Here is a 14,588-nt window from a genome sequence, read left to right as displayed (position 1 = left end):
CCCCTAAAGGCACTGTTTTCCTTCGATCATGCAGGTACCAATCTCAGCAGGTCCTGCCACCTCCCCTGGAGCCTAAGGACATCAGGCTGAGCTGTGATGATACTTTCACTTCAAGCCAAACACACCTTCTCCAGGAGGGCCACCAGGTGAGCGCCTGAAAACGGAGAAGCCAGCACTGAATATAAACAAGACTCGAGGCAGCACAGGTCGCTGCAAGAGCACATTTATCCAAAGCCCACTGGGTCCAGGCTGCTGCTCATCTGCAGACCGCCTCTCAACGATGAGCTCAGCTGGGCTGGGATCCTCACCACCAAGGTCACTGTCCGGCCTTCTCTGCTTGCCACACCAGCTCACCCGAGATGTAGGTAGCCTGGACATGCAGGGCATCATCAAGTACCACGAAATCTGGAGGAAAGTGGCAATGAAGGGGTAGTGTAGAAGCACACCACCGCCTGCCACTACTCCCAGCTTGCAGGACCAAGGCTCAGGACATGCTCTGTATGATGCCCTAACTCAGGGAGACCAGAGAGCTTAGCCTGACACGAGAGGAAAGCTAGACCAAGGCAGGGGGTCAGAGTGGGGAATGGGCCGGACTCCCACCCTCCCTGGCCCTGGTCCCTGGCATTCCTCAGCCTCCTAGCAGAGGACCTCTACCTGCATCAGCACCGAAGTCCAGGGTCCCCTTGTGCTTCTCCAGCCCCAGCAGCTGGGCTGGGTGGAGTGACGCGGCCTCCAGAGCAGTCTCCAAGCTGCAGCCTGCGTAGGGGCTCCGTTCAGTGCTGACCCCAGGCTTGGCCCCACCCCTCCCCCTTGCTCCAAGACCCAAGACTATTCAGAGGCCATGTTCTAGTCTCGGAGAAGACTGGTCACATCTGCCTTCCCCAGGCCCACCACACCACTGGGAGGACCTTTAGCCCCTCAGTGGCACATGTTCTCCAAGTTCTAAGGTCCCTCCAGCCCCACTGACCTGTGGCCTGCAGAAAGTTCCGTACGCAGACATCCATGGGGGCAATGCTGCCGCACAGTGTCTTGGTACCTGGGGAGTGGAAAGTGGGGACTTGGGGGTGTGGCGAAGTCAGGCACAACGGCAGGGACCTCTGGAGGGTCACCAACTCAGCACTTAACTGTCACACCACTAGGTCCCCTCCAAGGCCCAAATGGAGAGGAAATGAAGCTGTGAGCCCAGACCTGGGACTGAAACCTTTCAATTCACTTCTGAGCTGGCCGCACCACATGGGGAACTGGCAAGCCTGTGTTACTCACCTGCCACATAGGCTGAAAGCGAATCCACCTCCACAACCTGCTGGCCCAAGGTGTGACGGCCATCACCCAGGCCTAGGGCAGGGATAGCATCGGTGACCAGCACCAGTCCTGGTGAGGGGAGACGGACAGGAGAACCTGCTGGCCATCCAGAGCCCTTGCTTCTTGCTGGTCACTCCAGCCCCACCGCAGCCTCAGCCCAGTCTGGCCTCAGGCAGCTCCTCACCCTGGGGGTGGGCCCGATGGGCGATGCGCAGGGCAGCAGGGTTTGTGTGGATGCCGTCAGCAATCATCCCATAGAAGACACAGCGGTCTGGGGGCACCTGGTCACTGGTCAGAAGCCCCACAATGCCTGGATCCCGGTGGTGGAACTAGGCAGGAAAGAGGTAGCAGATCAATGCCTGTAAGGCCCCACACTGGCCCAGCCCAGGGAGCAGCTACACTCACAGGCAACATGGCATTGAAGAGGTGAGTGATAAAGGTAGCCCCACTCTGCACAGCACCTTCAGCTGTCCGCAGGTCAGCCACCGAGTGCCCTAGGTGGAAGGCAGTGCTCACGGTCAGATCCTGTGTCAGCCTGGCCCACTTCCACCCCGCGGATGGCCCCCTCACCAAGGGACACGCGGATATCTCGGGCTGTCAGCTCCCGGATCACCTCGTGGCTGCGGCCTAGCTCGGGGGCAAGCGTCAAGATACAGACATTGTCCAGGGATCCATAGGTGGTCAGCACATCCTGGAAGGCATTGGCTTCAAAGGAGCGGAGGTGGGCTTCAGGATGTGCACCACGCTTCTGCTGGCTGATGAAAGGGCCCTCCAGATGCACCCCTGGGAAAAGAGGGTGGGAGAGGCTTCAGCAGGGACTCCAACCATCCCTGCAGCTCCCACCCCTCACCTCCATTCCCTCCCTGGTGGTAAGGTATCTGGAGGGGGAGGGGCTACCACAAGGTTCCCCCATCCATTCATGGAGCCTCACAGGGCAGGGGTGGGGGACACACCAGTCACTCACCGAGGACCCCCGCCCCATGGGGGCCACCTTTCTTCACAGGGATCTGAGGAAGGACCTGGGGGGAACCAGCTGTTAAAGCCCTGTCCCCACAACCCACAGCCCCAAGGTCATAGCCCAGGCAGGGTTAGAGTTCAGAGCCCAGCCCCAAGCTCAGCCCAGCCTAGTGAAAGTCCAAAGTCAATGCCATTACTCAGGCCAGCCCCTGCTGGCCCAAAGTCCCCACCTGGGGTTTGACAAGGCAGGTTGGATAGGCAGTTTAGACATGCCTCTGAAAGGGAGGGAGCAGGAGACCACAACATACAACAAGACAAAGCAACTGTGGGGGCTGCAGAAAACAACGGTGGGAAGAATCACCCCACAACCTCTCAGGATGCAGTTTTTTATTCATGAGACAAGAACTGGGTGTTATGCAACAGGAATACAACTCACTGCCTTAAGTCCAGTGACTTACAGCAACCACCACGGACTGAACTGTTGCCCAGTGCCCCCTAAAATGTTGTTAGACGTCCTTGTGTTGACCAAGACTCATAGTGACCCTATGAATAAGAGATGTAATAAGGTAATCTGAAAGTTATGTAGTGATTCCACACAGGCTGCTAAACCACAGTCCTTAAAACGATTAAGGATGGGATGCCAACACCCTTAATCCCACTCCATCTGAATGTCCCTGTCACATCTTTTATCTCAAAAGAAACAAAGGGAAAGAAGTAGGCAGGGAAGGGGATCAAAAGGGAAAAATTGAAGAACAGTTTCAAATTCTCATAGACTCTAGACTTCCTGGACGAAACTTTAAAACTACATTCCTGAAGTAATCTTTACACCTGAAACCAAAAATATCCTCTGAAATCATCATCTGTTGTTTTAATTATGATTTGAGTAAAAGTTTACAGAAGTCATCCTGAAATGGAACAGTATTTCAGCTTAACAACAAATATGTGTTAAGCATTATGCTGTTTTAAGAACTCTCCATGGGATCAAATTGACACTAGAAACTTGAAAAACCAGCTGGAACCTTAGGAGGAAAGAGCTTATGTTAATAGGGGAGGAACAACTTCAAAAAGGAAGGTGAAAAGAGTTGCCCAACTTCAAGCGTATAACCAGCATGACGGCATCGTGCACATAGAAGAAACTGCTGAATTGCTATGTACTTTGCTGTGTATATTCTCAATAAAACAAGACGCAGCAGCAGTTCTTACTTGATGGAAAAATTACTCCCAACAGAGAAAATTCTAATGCAGCCAAGCCTTCAGATAACAAAGTAAAGACATTTCCAGGCATGCTCAGTGTCAAAAGATCTGTCTCCTGTGACCCCTTTTTTTCTGTGTAAGCTATTGGAAGATGTGCTCCACCCAAAGGCAGAAACCAGGAATGAGGAAGGTACCAGAGGAGGGACGCAAGCAAGCCAGAAGGCGGCAGCCAGGGCCTCCCAGGGCAGGGGTGAGGAGCACAGGTCCCCAAACGAGGAAAGTGTCAGCACCCTTGTGGTATCTCCATGCCCCAAGGACCTTAACTACAAGAACTTGATGGTGCCCAGATTCCAGTATCAATCATTCTAACCCAGGCCACACAGCCAGCATGATATCCAGCTCCCTACCATTAAGTCACAGCGACACCGACACCGCAGGATAGAGAACTACCCTCGGGGCTTCCCAAGGCTCTGTCTCATCTTTCTCCTGCATAGCATCTTGCAGGAAGGAACTACTGACATTTTAGTAAGCAACTGGCTACTTAAACCACAGCACAACCAGAGCACTTGAAACGAAGAAAAACACCAAAGTAGTATGTCACATAGAACAAGGCCAGCTCGGAACAAATGCCTCAGAAAACAAAGCAAGGTAAGCTACAACAACAAGGCTGGCAGGTAGAGAAAAGATGTCTAGGGGCATAGCAGGGTAAGTCTGGGGTCTACCCACACAGTGCCCAGATGGGGTTCAAGCTGTCCCAGGAGGGGTATGAGAGGAAGCCTTGGGAGAGTGCCCTACCCGCCAAGGGTTTAAAACTATGAAGGCAAATTTCAGAGAGTCAGGGCTAGGAAGTGGGAGTGGCCTTCCCTCCTCAAAACAGGGAAACTGGCAGGACCCCAAGGCTACGGTTTCCCTAAGAAGGCGTGGGAGTGTATGGATCTTTGCAAAAGATCAACAATAAAAAGACAATAAATAGCCAAACTGACTCAACTTCAAGGCGAGTATATACACCAAAAACCCCCAAATCAAACCAAAAAAACCCCTACAAACCCTCTGCCATCCAAACAGTGAAAAAAAATGGCAGGATGCCTGAGCAGACCAGCACTAGCTGGCACCCAACTATCACAACCCATTCATCTGATCAGGATCACAATGGGGTACATGATACCCAAACCTCTACCCCATCCACACTTGCTCCCCAGCAGATTCCAAGCCTAGGGGCCTGCAGGACAGAATAGAATTGCCCCAGAGACTTTCTGAAGCTGTGCATCTTGATGGGAACAGACTGTCTCATGCAGAATGACCAGTAAGTTCTAAGATCTGCCCTTTAGTTAGCAGGGGCACTTATCTGTCCACTACTAGAGCTTGCTTCAGTGAAGGTAGGCAGGCAGCTGTTAAAGTGCAGAGACTTGAGGGGTAAGCTCTGGCTGCCATACCAGGCAGTACCTGACTCTACCGGGTGCAGGAGATATCGAATCAAACCATTGCCAAGTCTGAAAGCAAAGAGCACCATTTGCCAAGTCTGAAAGCAAAAAGCTAAGTGGAAGATACCCCAGAAACAAGCAAGTGGTCCCAAATGACCAGAAGAGGGCAAGTGAGCTGGGTTAACTGCTGGTCAACTGGTGTTCCAGTTCCAGGCACTGTGAATGGGCCTACAGAGGAGGGTCACACCAGTGAGGTCACGCCAACATACCCATGGCTCTGCATTTTCTGACACTGATATAACATTCTCTTCATCTCCACCATCATCTGTCTCTTCTCTGTCTCCCAGAGTCTTTTTCTAGAAGCACTTATTGGGGGCCCACAAAGTGTGTGGACTAGAACTGGGCAAACACATCCTGCTGTTGAGACCCAATCTACCTCAGAACTAAACTGTGCCATCATCACAATTCCGGCTTCACTTGAGCCCATGGCTGCAGTCCGTCTTGTTGAGGGGCTTCTTCTCATTTGCTGCTCATCCACTTTTCTAAGCATGATGTTCTTTCTCCATGGACTGGTCCAAAGTTGTTGTTAGATGCCTTTGAGTTGATGAACCATCTACTTCCTAAATAACAGGTCCAAAGTGCGTGAGACAAAATCTGGCAATTCAGGTTTCTAAGAAGCCAGAGTGACTGGACTTTTTCCAAGACAGATGTCTGTTCTTTAGGCAGTTTGTTCAACACTCTTCACCAACAACACAATCACAAAACATCAATTCTTTTAAATATAAGAATGAGATCTGGGGGTGGGCAGGGAGAAAAGTGCAACAATGAATGAATGGAAATCCTCAGTCTCTGTAAACTTTCATTAAAATTAATAATAATTTTTTTTTTAAAAAAAGAATGAGATCTGGAGAAAGTAGAAGTATTTAGGCTGCAAGCAATTATTTTTCCTAAAGAAAATTATAAGGAACTCTGGTAGCCAGTTGTTCTTTAGAACAAAGATGGACAATCTCTTCCTGTGTGATTAACTGTCTCTGAAAATCCGCCAGAGTCTCAGGTATAGGTCCGTTCTGACCCTACAGTACACAACAACAACAAAGAAACCTGTGTGAGGGCTATAGTCATGATGTGCCTGGACAAAGGCATTCCAAGAGAGGACTTGGGGGCAGGAAAGGCTCCACAGCAGAGGGGGAGACTAAGAAGGAGCGTTTTTATGGAGAAGAAAAAACAAGCACTTTGAAGGGTCATTCCCTCCAGTGTTGGATGATGGTAGAACCCAGAGCCACTCACTGGATTCAGGTCCAGGTCCCCAGCCTCAGGGACCCAGGTCCACTCACTGAGGCTTGGCGGGAATCATGGTGGAGTGGAGAATAAGGTCGCATTCCCACGTTCCAGGCCAAGTGAACCTCAGACAAGGGCCCATAGCAAACACCATTCAAGTTCACCAGCTGCTCTGCAGGAGAAAGATGTGTGGTCTCCTGATATGAACACAGCCTGAAAACCCTATGAAGGGTTCTCCAAGTCAACCAGAGGTTAGGGGATCTGTAGAGGATCCAGGGGTTTTGGCAGCAGAGAGATTAATTAAAGTGGTTGGTTGTTAACCAAATCCACCATGTGGTTCAAATCCACCAGGTGCTGTAAGGAAGACAGATGTGGCAGTCTGCTTCTGGAGAGCTTTACAGCCTCTGAAACTCTGTGAAGCAATTCTACTCTGCCTTACATGGTCACCGTTAATGACAGCCAGTGGGGGTCAGTGCGCTGGAGGGGATCCTGTACTGGCCTTGGAAAGCACTGCCAGTCCACTATCCCACTGGCCTTCATTACCCTCAACTTCCAGGCCCCAGAGTTCAGAACTAGATGGTGCACCAACCTCTACTAACTGTGCTGAAAGCAGTCACAGTAGAAGGCCCCAGACAGAGTGGAGGTAAATTTAGAATAAAACTCATACATAAAAATGACCAGGCTTACTGGCCTGACAAAGACAGGTGGAATCTGAAACACTGGCCTTTGACCATCCTTGACCCTGGAACTGAACTCACCCCTGTGGTACATTTGGCCAAACAACAGATGTTAACAGTAGCACCAGAGAGGTACTCAGTCCTTAAAATACCCAACCACACAGGACCACAAGTGCAGCCTCTGTCCAAAGAGAAATCAGAAGGCAGGAGAGAAGAAAATGGAGGGGAGGGACAAAGAAAAATAATAACCGCAAGGAAGCAGAGAGAGGAGTGCTGATACTATGTGGGGATGCCATAAAACAAAATATGTATGAGTGGTAAAACATAAAATCATGCAAGCAAAGAGCATTACTGAGACAATAAGCACAACAGGATAATTAAGGGAAAATGGCAAAAGCTAGAGCCCAACTAAGGGAGAAATCTATCACAGATGAAAAAACACAACTATTTCATCAAATGACTGAAGAAAAAGTGCTCACTGCACACTGCCTACAGTGGAACTGGCAAGGACCGGTGACACAGGCAGTCCCTAGGAACTCTGGGATTGATTGTAAAAAATTCACTGTAAAACTTGGCAAGTAGATTGAAGCAGCAAGCACCTCTGTTTGTAAACTATTAAGTATTACAAGTATTACGTATACAAGTATTAAGGAAGAATGCTGTAGGATAGAAATAATCGATGCACAAAAAGGCACTTTGGGAGCACAGTGGGACACACATTGGGCCACAGCTAGGTGGTTCAACACCGTCAGCTGCCTACAGGACAGCTTCCTCCTGTAAAGATTCACCACCTGAGAAATCACATGGAGGATCATCGTGAATCAGAGTCAATGGGACAGTAGTAGGGTGATGGGTTTTTTGGGGGGGCCTGTATGTTTCACTTGCAAAGAATCTGGGGAAAAATAACTAAGAGAACGAAACTAAAGGGTAAAGCGCAATCACATTAAAATGAGACCATTTGCCTCAAAACTAAAATTTAAGAAAAATAGAGTAAAAGGACCTATGTCAAAGAGGTCTGGACCTTATAGGTAGAAAAGGAAATGGTAGAGATTCCAGCACCAAAACACCTGTAGAGAAACAACAGAACTTTCAGGAAGGTATGTTTTGCCACATACCACACACAGGTCAGAGAGCTTAAGCCTAAGGAGTGGCATGTGGCAATCAGAGTCCCTGGTGACCTTGGTCAAGGAGGTAGTTCTGGAGGCACCAAGTGGCCAGAATGCAGGGGGCCTGGGAATGTGTCCAGAAAGCAAGAAACCTATTGCAGGGCACACAGGGCAAGGGGCTGCCTGCCTTCTGGGGACCCTTCCTCCAGGCCAGGGGAGGCAGACCTCACCTTGTGATACACTGTGGGCGGGGATGTGACCAGTGTGGGGCAGAAGGACGTGACTCCGTGAGACAGGATCTTCTGGGCCACCAGGGCGACCCCTGACCCCACGTCCTCAGTGGCCTGAGAGAAGTCAACGCCAAATCCACCTGTGACCACAGAAAATACAAAGAGTCACTGATGCTCAGCGTGCCCTCCCTCCCCCAGACCACTGCACAGACCGCACCGTTGATCTGCACATCGATGAAGCCCGGTGCCAAAATGCAGCCCCCGCAATCCAGCTGCTGGTCAGCCAAGCGCCGCTCATCAAAAAACAGCTTCTCCGGATCCAGAATGCGGCCCTCGCGCACCCAGAGGTCCTCCCTGCCACACAGCACCCAGGGCTCAGCTCACCGGACGGCCTTAGACCTGCTCAACGCCCGCCTGCCTCCACAGTAGACCCGCTCTGCATCCTGCCTTGTCCTCGCACCCCATCTTCTCTTGGTTTTCTTCTCGCTCCGAACCCCGCCTTGCCCCTGCAGCACTAGCCTGATCGTCACACCCAGCCTGGCTCCAGACCCCCGCCTTGCTCCGGCACCAGCCGGGTCCCCACCCCCTGCCTGGCCAAGTACCCCTTCAGCTCCGCTCTGCCCCGTCCTTATCGCCATCCAGGCCCCGGCCGCACCCACACGCAGTCCCCGCGCACCTGAGCAGCGAGCCGCCCCGCAACAGGCGGCAGTTGGTGAATTGCAGCACTGGGGATCGTGTCGCCTCCTGCCCGCCCCGCATCCTGAGGTGGCGGCAGCCACAGACACAGCACCGAGTCAGCCTGCCAGGAACCGAGGTGGAACCACGTGACCCTCAGCTGACTGGGGCTGTACCATGTGACGGCGCAGCTCACATGACCCGGCAGGCCTCGTGACCGCGGCACAGCAGAGCCAGCCTATCCTGCTGCCCGCTCTAGCCCAGGCCCCGCCCCCGGCCCCACAGAGGTGGCGCAGACACCCAATCCAGTCACATCAGAGAACTTTATTGGACACAGGTCGCGAGGGGCCGCACCCCCCAAGGGGGCGGCGCCGGCAGAGGGCGGTGCTCCAAGTAAGTCTCGGAGGACGGGAACCCCACAACGCAACACGTTACCTAAGGTTACTAGAGAGTGGGAGACGAGGGCTGCTCCACAGACGTATGAACAGGTCAGATCTTTTATAAATAACATCCAGTGAAGAGAGAAATGACGCGTCTAATTCATCCTTGAACACAGGGCACTCTGGGGCAGCCGGGCGTGCCCCTCACTGGGAAGGGCCGGACGGGAGGAGCGGGTCCAGACCACAGCACGGGGCGGGGGACGGGGGCAAGGCGGGCAACAGACGGTGGGCACTAAGACACTGCGCATTTACAAGACCAACTACGAGGGGGTCAGCGGCCCCGTGCGTGTGTGTCAGGCTGTTCATTCTGGAATGAGGAGGGGTGGTCTTTACATCGGATTTCAGCGGCTTCTAGGCTGCAAAGGGGCTACTTTGTGGAGAGGATGAGGGCCACGATGAGGCCATAGAGGCCCAGCACCTCGGCGAAGATGAGGATCAGAATCATGCCGACGAAAAGCCTGGGCTGCTGGGCGGTGCCCCGCACGCCGGCGTCCCCCACGATGCCAATGGCAAAGCCGGCCGCCAGCCCACTCAGGCCCACACTCAGGCCGGCGCCCAGCTGAAGGAAGCTCCTGCAGGAGGGGCGGACATCAGAAGCAGCGGGGTAAACGGGAAGGCCCCCTCATCCGCCCATGCCCAGCTTAGTGGGGGCCCCCCACTCACTTGTAGAGGGTGATGTTGTCATTCAGGGAGTTGGCGATGAGGACAGCCACCACCAGTCCGTAGATGGCGATGATGCCGGCCATGACCACGGGGATGATGGACTTCATGATCAGCTCTGGCCGCATGACAGACATGGCGGCGATGCCTGTGCCGCTCTTGGCTGTGCCATAGGCGGCACCCAGGGCTGCAGAGGGGGAGGCAAGGTCAGGAGAGCAGCCTCTGAAGATAATGCCGCGGCGAGGGCGTTTCTCGGACAGGGGCCGTAGCACTGAGCAGGCGGCAGGGGCATGGCTGGGCCTGTCCTCCCTGCCTGGCCGGGCCCCTGCCCACCAGCTCCTCCGAGTATCTGCTGCCGCGGCCGCCTGGAACCAACAGGTGGCGCCAAAACAGGCCAGGCTGCAGGTCCTGGAAAGCAGCTAACCGTGCGTGCAGGGAAGGCTCGGAGCACAGCTGACCAGCTTCCAGCTTAGGCGGCTCAGGTATCAGGCTGGGAGAGCCAGCCCCATCCGAGGCCAAGCTGGGCTAAGTGCCGTCCTCTCAGCGACTGCCCCATCTGCCTGTGAGCCTGGGCCTCTGGACAGTCCACTCCATCACCAGAGGGCCCAAGTGGCTGCCACTAGGCATTTGGGTCTCAAATTTAACAGTTCCCCCACAGCACAAGGGGCCTGCAGACTGTATCAGGCTATGTGCTCTAAGACGCCCTCCTTTTTTTTTTTTCTCTCCAGTTTTTTCTCTCCAGTTTCTCTCTCCCCTATTTTTATCCACAAAACACTAGAAATGGCAAGTCAGCTGTCCCCTGTCTTCCAAGGTGAGGACAGGGGAGTGCTGCTGAGGCACTTTTCACTGGCAGGCCCATATTGGGCCAGGGTCCTTACAGGGGAGCAGGAAGGATTCCCTGGTAGGCTAGTTCCATAGAGAAAAGTGGTCAGGTGGCAGGGGCCATTCCCGCGCAGGAACTCCTCATTGATTCAGGGCATCATGCCCAGCAGTGGGAGGGGAGATAGGGCAGAGGAGCTCCTTCTTCACACCTATTCAAGTCCATGCAGAGGTTCTATCTGGTGAGGGTCTGGTGAAGGTTTAAGAGGTCACAGGAAGACACCCAACGTGACAGGTGGGAAGGGGTGGAAGGTAGTGCCCTCATCCTAACCTGCAGCTCTCCTGCACAAATGCATCTTCTGCTCTCTTTATTCTTCAGAGACTGACTCCTGGGGCACCCCAGGGTAGAAAATGCTCTGGCCCCCAGCTGCCAGAGCACAGGGGAAATCACATGGCTTGGGGAAGGAACAAATAGGTGGCATGACCATGGGAGCGTGAGGAGTGGAGTTAACAGATCAAAGCAGTGGCCCTGGGCAATGGGGGGGCTGGAAGAACACACAGCCCGCCCTCTGGGGCTCTAGAAGGCACACTTTCCAGGTCTGTCAGATGGGGGGGCAGGAGGCAGTTCCAGGAACAGGCACACCACTCATAGGGTGTCACCATAAGGGAGGAAGTCAGAACATACAGAAAAGCAGCAACAGTCATCTTTACGGCAGGCATGATGAAGAAAGAGGTGCTGGGACTTTTGTCATCGTGGACAAAAAAGAGGAAGTGGAAATGCAGACTAGGAGCAGGACATGGGCTTTGGACAGTCAGCCCAAGAGTTGAGAGGCTGGGGTTCGAAGATAAACTGGGCTTAGCCTGGGAGAGGACAGATGGACCCCCCTGAGAAGTCACCATAGAAGCTGGCAGCCTGCCCTGGCTAAGAGTCCTGCTGAGAGACAGAAACAAAGTTGGAAGCTGTCTGAACTGGCCTGGGGAGAAAGTGGCCACTGTGTCAAGCTCAGTATAGGTGAGGAGTCAGGGTAAAGGACAGTCCTGGCCAATAACAGCCTGTTCTGACCCCAGCTGAGAAGCTTGCAGTGAGAAGTGAGGGAAGGGGCTGGTCGAGGTCGGGGCTCTAGAACAAGCAGGGAAGGCCAGAAGGTTCCAGTTCTGGTTACTGATGTAGACTGTTAAGAGCTCTGCCAGGAGGTGACTGAATAAGGGCAAGAACTGTCCACAGTGTTAGTGGGACTCTGGGAGCTAAGAACAGAACAGTGGGTAAACACACACCACCGCCCCAAATCCGTGGGAAAGGCAGTAGTCTGGATGACAAGGAGAAGTCCAGACCACTTCTCCCACCACAAATGACCCCTTACAGCGCATGACATGGTGAGCTGGGCTCAGTCAGCGGCACGTGGGCAGGTCCAGGCAGAGTCCCTCCAGCAAGTGGAGCCCCCAAGTCCCCACTCCACAAGTGTTTACAGTCAGCAGAGTCTGTTTGGAGTTCAAACCCTCCACATACCTACATAGCCTTCCCCCAGTTGCAGGGAAGGTGGGGCAGGGTGGGGTCATGGAAGCATGGACCAGGCCAGACCAGTCTTTGGGGGCTGCAACCAGGCCGGGCCTTACTGCCTGGATCGCGTCGGCACAGGCCGTCCTTCCTCCCCGACACAGGGCTGCCAAGGTACCAATCCACTCACATAAGATTCTATAGAACTGAGGGTCATCCCTGGACGTCCCCTCCCCCAAGCCCAAGAAGGCAAGAAAGGTCATTCATTCATTCAGTAGGGCCAAAGCAGAAACCAATCCTGTAAACAGGGACACTACGTGGGATCCTCCTCCTTGATGCCCCCCAAGTATATAGCCCCTCAGCATGCCTCCCATGCACCCAGCTTTCGTCCTCGCTCGTCTGACCGCCCACCCCATTTCCCCACACTGCCTCCACCTCGTCCATCCCTGCCCACTCCCAGGACCAAGCCCTCACCCAGCTTCCCACACAGCTCACAGCGTGATTGGGAAACCTGGACCAAGCCCTAACAGGAAGCACTTGCCCCCTGGGACAGACCCACCTGTCCGTGATCGGGCCCCGCCAGGGCGAAGCCGGGCGCCTCTGCGGGTCCAGGACCCGCAGCCTGGCTCCGGCTCCCCCACCCCCGCTGCTGGGGGGTAGCCGGCCGAGGTGTGATGTCACCTGCCCGCAAAATAAGGGGGAGCCGTCCGAGGTGTGATGTCACGCCTGCCCGCAGAAGCGGGGGGCGGGTGCGGAGCAGGCGCAAGTCCAGGCGCCGCCCCCCCCCGCGCCCCCACCCCAGCCTACCGCTCGCCATCCGGGACTAAGATGGCAGCGGCGCCGCCCCACCCCCGCACCGATGCCCCGGCCGGCGCCTAAGGCCCGACCCAGACCACACGCCCGGAGCCCTAGGCCCCTGGGCTGCACCCCACTCCCCGCAGTCACGTGAGTAACGGGGCACCCCGCACCAGCTCCGAATGGCGTCAGACTGACGTCACGGGCCGAACCCCGCGGACTGCGGGAACGAGCCTCGCACACCCAGGTGTCCCCCATCCGCGACCCCTCCTGTGGCGGTGCTCACCGCTAAAGACCATGGCGCACGAGGCGCCCATGACGGCGAAAAACGAGGCGTACTCGGGGCCGGTCACGGTCTCGGACATGTCTGCGGATAGGGGGCGAACTCAGCAGGGCGAGTCGGCCAGGCGCGCGGCGGCGGACGGGCACAGAGGTGAGGGGAACCAGAGGCGGGAAGGCGATCCGGCCCGTCAGCCGCTGCGCTCTAAATACCAGCACCGCAGAACAAAATGGCGGCCGCCACCGCGTCACATGACCTTCGCCCCGCCCCTGCGGGCTGTACCACCTTACGATGGCGGGGGAGCCGCGGCCTGGCGACGCCTGGGTGGTTCGACGATCGTCTCCAGTCCGCCTGGTAGCCCCAGTCCCCTGCTCTGAACCCCGCCTTGGCCTCTAGAGAGGGTGCCGTCCGCCGCTGGTCCTCTGAACCCCGCAGCGTTGGACTCGTCCGACCCCTAGGCCAGGGCGGGAGGGAGGGTGCATATTAGCATATGGGGCGTGGCACCGGGCCCCCGCCTCCTCTGCGGGCAGCGCGGCTCCAGGTGGCTCCGGTCCAAGGGCCGCTTCTCCTTGGCATTTGCTGTGCGGAACGTTCTCACTGCCTGCTCTTTTCTCCGCGTCTCTCGCAGAGAAAGCAGGCCGGACCCCGGGATCCCCGAAGCAGACAATACTGGAGTGTCGAGCTTTGAGCGCCGGCCTGCTCGGCTCTTGAGCCCAGAAAATCTCAATACACCCCACCCATGAGATCACTCTTTCCAGCCGCAGCCCTCCGTCCCCAGGATGCTCCCTAAACAGTCCCACTAGGACTTTGCCAGTCTCCTCTAAGGCCAAACACACCAGCTCCCACCCTGTCTCGCTTCTATTTTTATTTTTTTCTTCTTTTTTCTTAAAGGAGCTTTCCCAGTATCCGACCCCTCCCTGCGCCCGAGACGTCTAAAGACACATGTGCATGACGTAGCCCTGCCAGTGTTGTGACCTGCTAGGCACTTCTTGGGATTTCTGCCTGTCCCCACACCTGCAGTGCTGCATTTTCTCTTGAGTAGGCAGCCCTGCCTGCGGCCTCCACGCGGCAGATCCCGGCCTTATCTCCTTCCCTCAGTCCCTCTAGCTTCCCTTGGTTCCCCGTTTCTAGAGCTGGGTCTCCTTTGAGCCCCTAAGCTCCCATCCCTGCATCATAGTGTTCTTCCTGTGACCGCTGTGGGTTATAGGGTCACCGTCCCTGGTCAGCGCCCATTTCCAGCCACACTCACAGCCCCTCTT

General features: G+C 55.0%; 2 protein-coding genes across 2 annotated transcripts; both read right to left on the bottom strand.

Annotated features, from left to right (window-relative positions):
• Positions 1-316: 316 nt before the first annotated feature.
• Positions 317-8,924, bottom strand: AMDHD2 (amidohydrolase domain containing 2). The gene is made up of 11 exons (XM_006893890.1): positions 8,842-8,924; positions 8,383-8,519; positions 8,166-8,305; positions 2,267-2,321; positions 1,873-2,085; positions 1,708-1,796; positions 1,487-1,631; positions 1,264-1,371; positions 968-1,036; positions 655-756; positions 317-405 (listed from the first exon to the last, which is right to left on the bottom strand). The coding sequence occupies exons 1-11, from the start codon at positions 8,922-8,924 to the stop codon at positions 317-319; spliced, it is 1,230 nt and encodes a 409-aa protein (XP_006893952.1).
• A 723-nt stretch (positions 8,925-9,647) lies between these two features.
• Positions 9,648-13,414, bottom strand: ATP6V0C (ATPase, H+ transporting, lysosomal 16kDa, V0 subunit c). Its single transcript, XM_006893859.1, has 3 exons — positions 13,336-13,414; positions 9,944-10,127; positions 9,648-9,852 (listed from the first exon to the last, which is right to left on the bottom strand). The coding sequence occupies exons 1-3, from the start codon at positions 13,412-13,414 to the stop codon at positions 9,648-9,650; spliced, it is 468 nt and encodes a 155-aa protein (XP_006893921.1).
• Between the last annotated feature and the right edge of the window lie 1,174 nt (positions 13,415-14,588).

This window comes from Elephantulus edwardii, unplaced genomic scaffold, assembly GCF_000299155.1.
Source record: "Elephantulus edwardii isolate Elephantulus edwardi_28Jun2011 unplaced genomic scaffold, EleEdw1.0 scaffold00132, whole genome shotgun sequence".
NCBI classification, from domain to species: Eukaryota; Metazoa; Chordata; class Mammalia; order Macroscelidea; family Macroscelididae; genus Elephantulus; species Elephantulus edwardii.
Note: the sequence above shows the minus strand (reverse complement) of the source record. Positions and strands in the feature narration are given on the sequence as shown.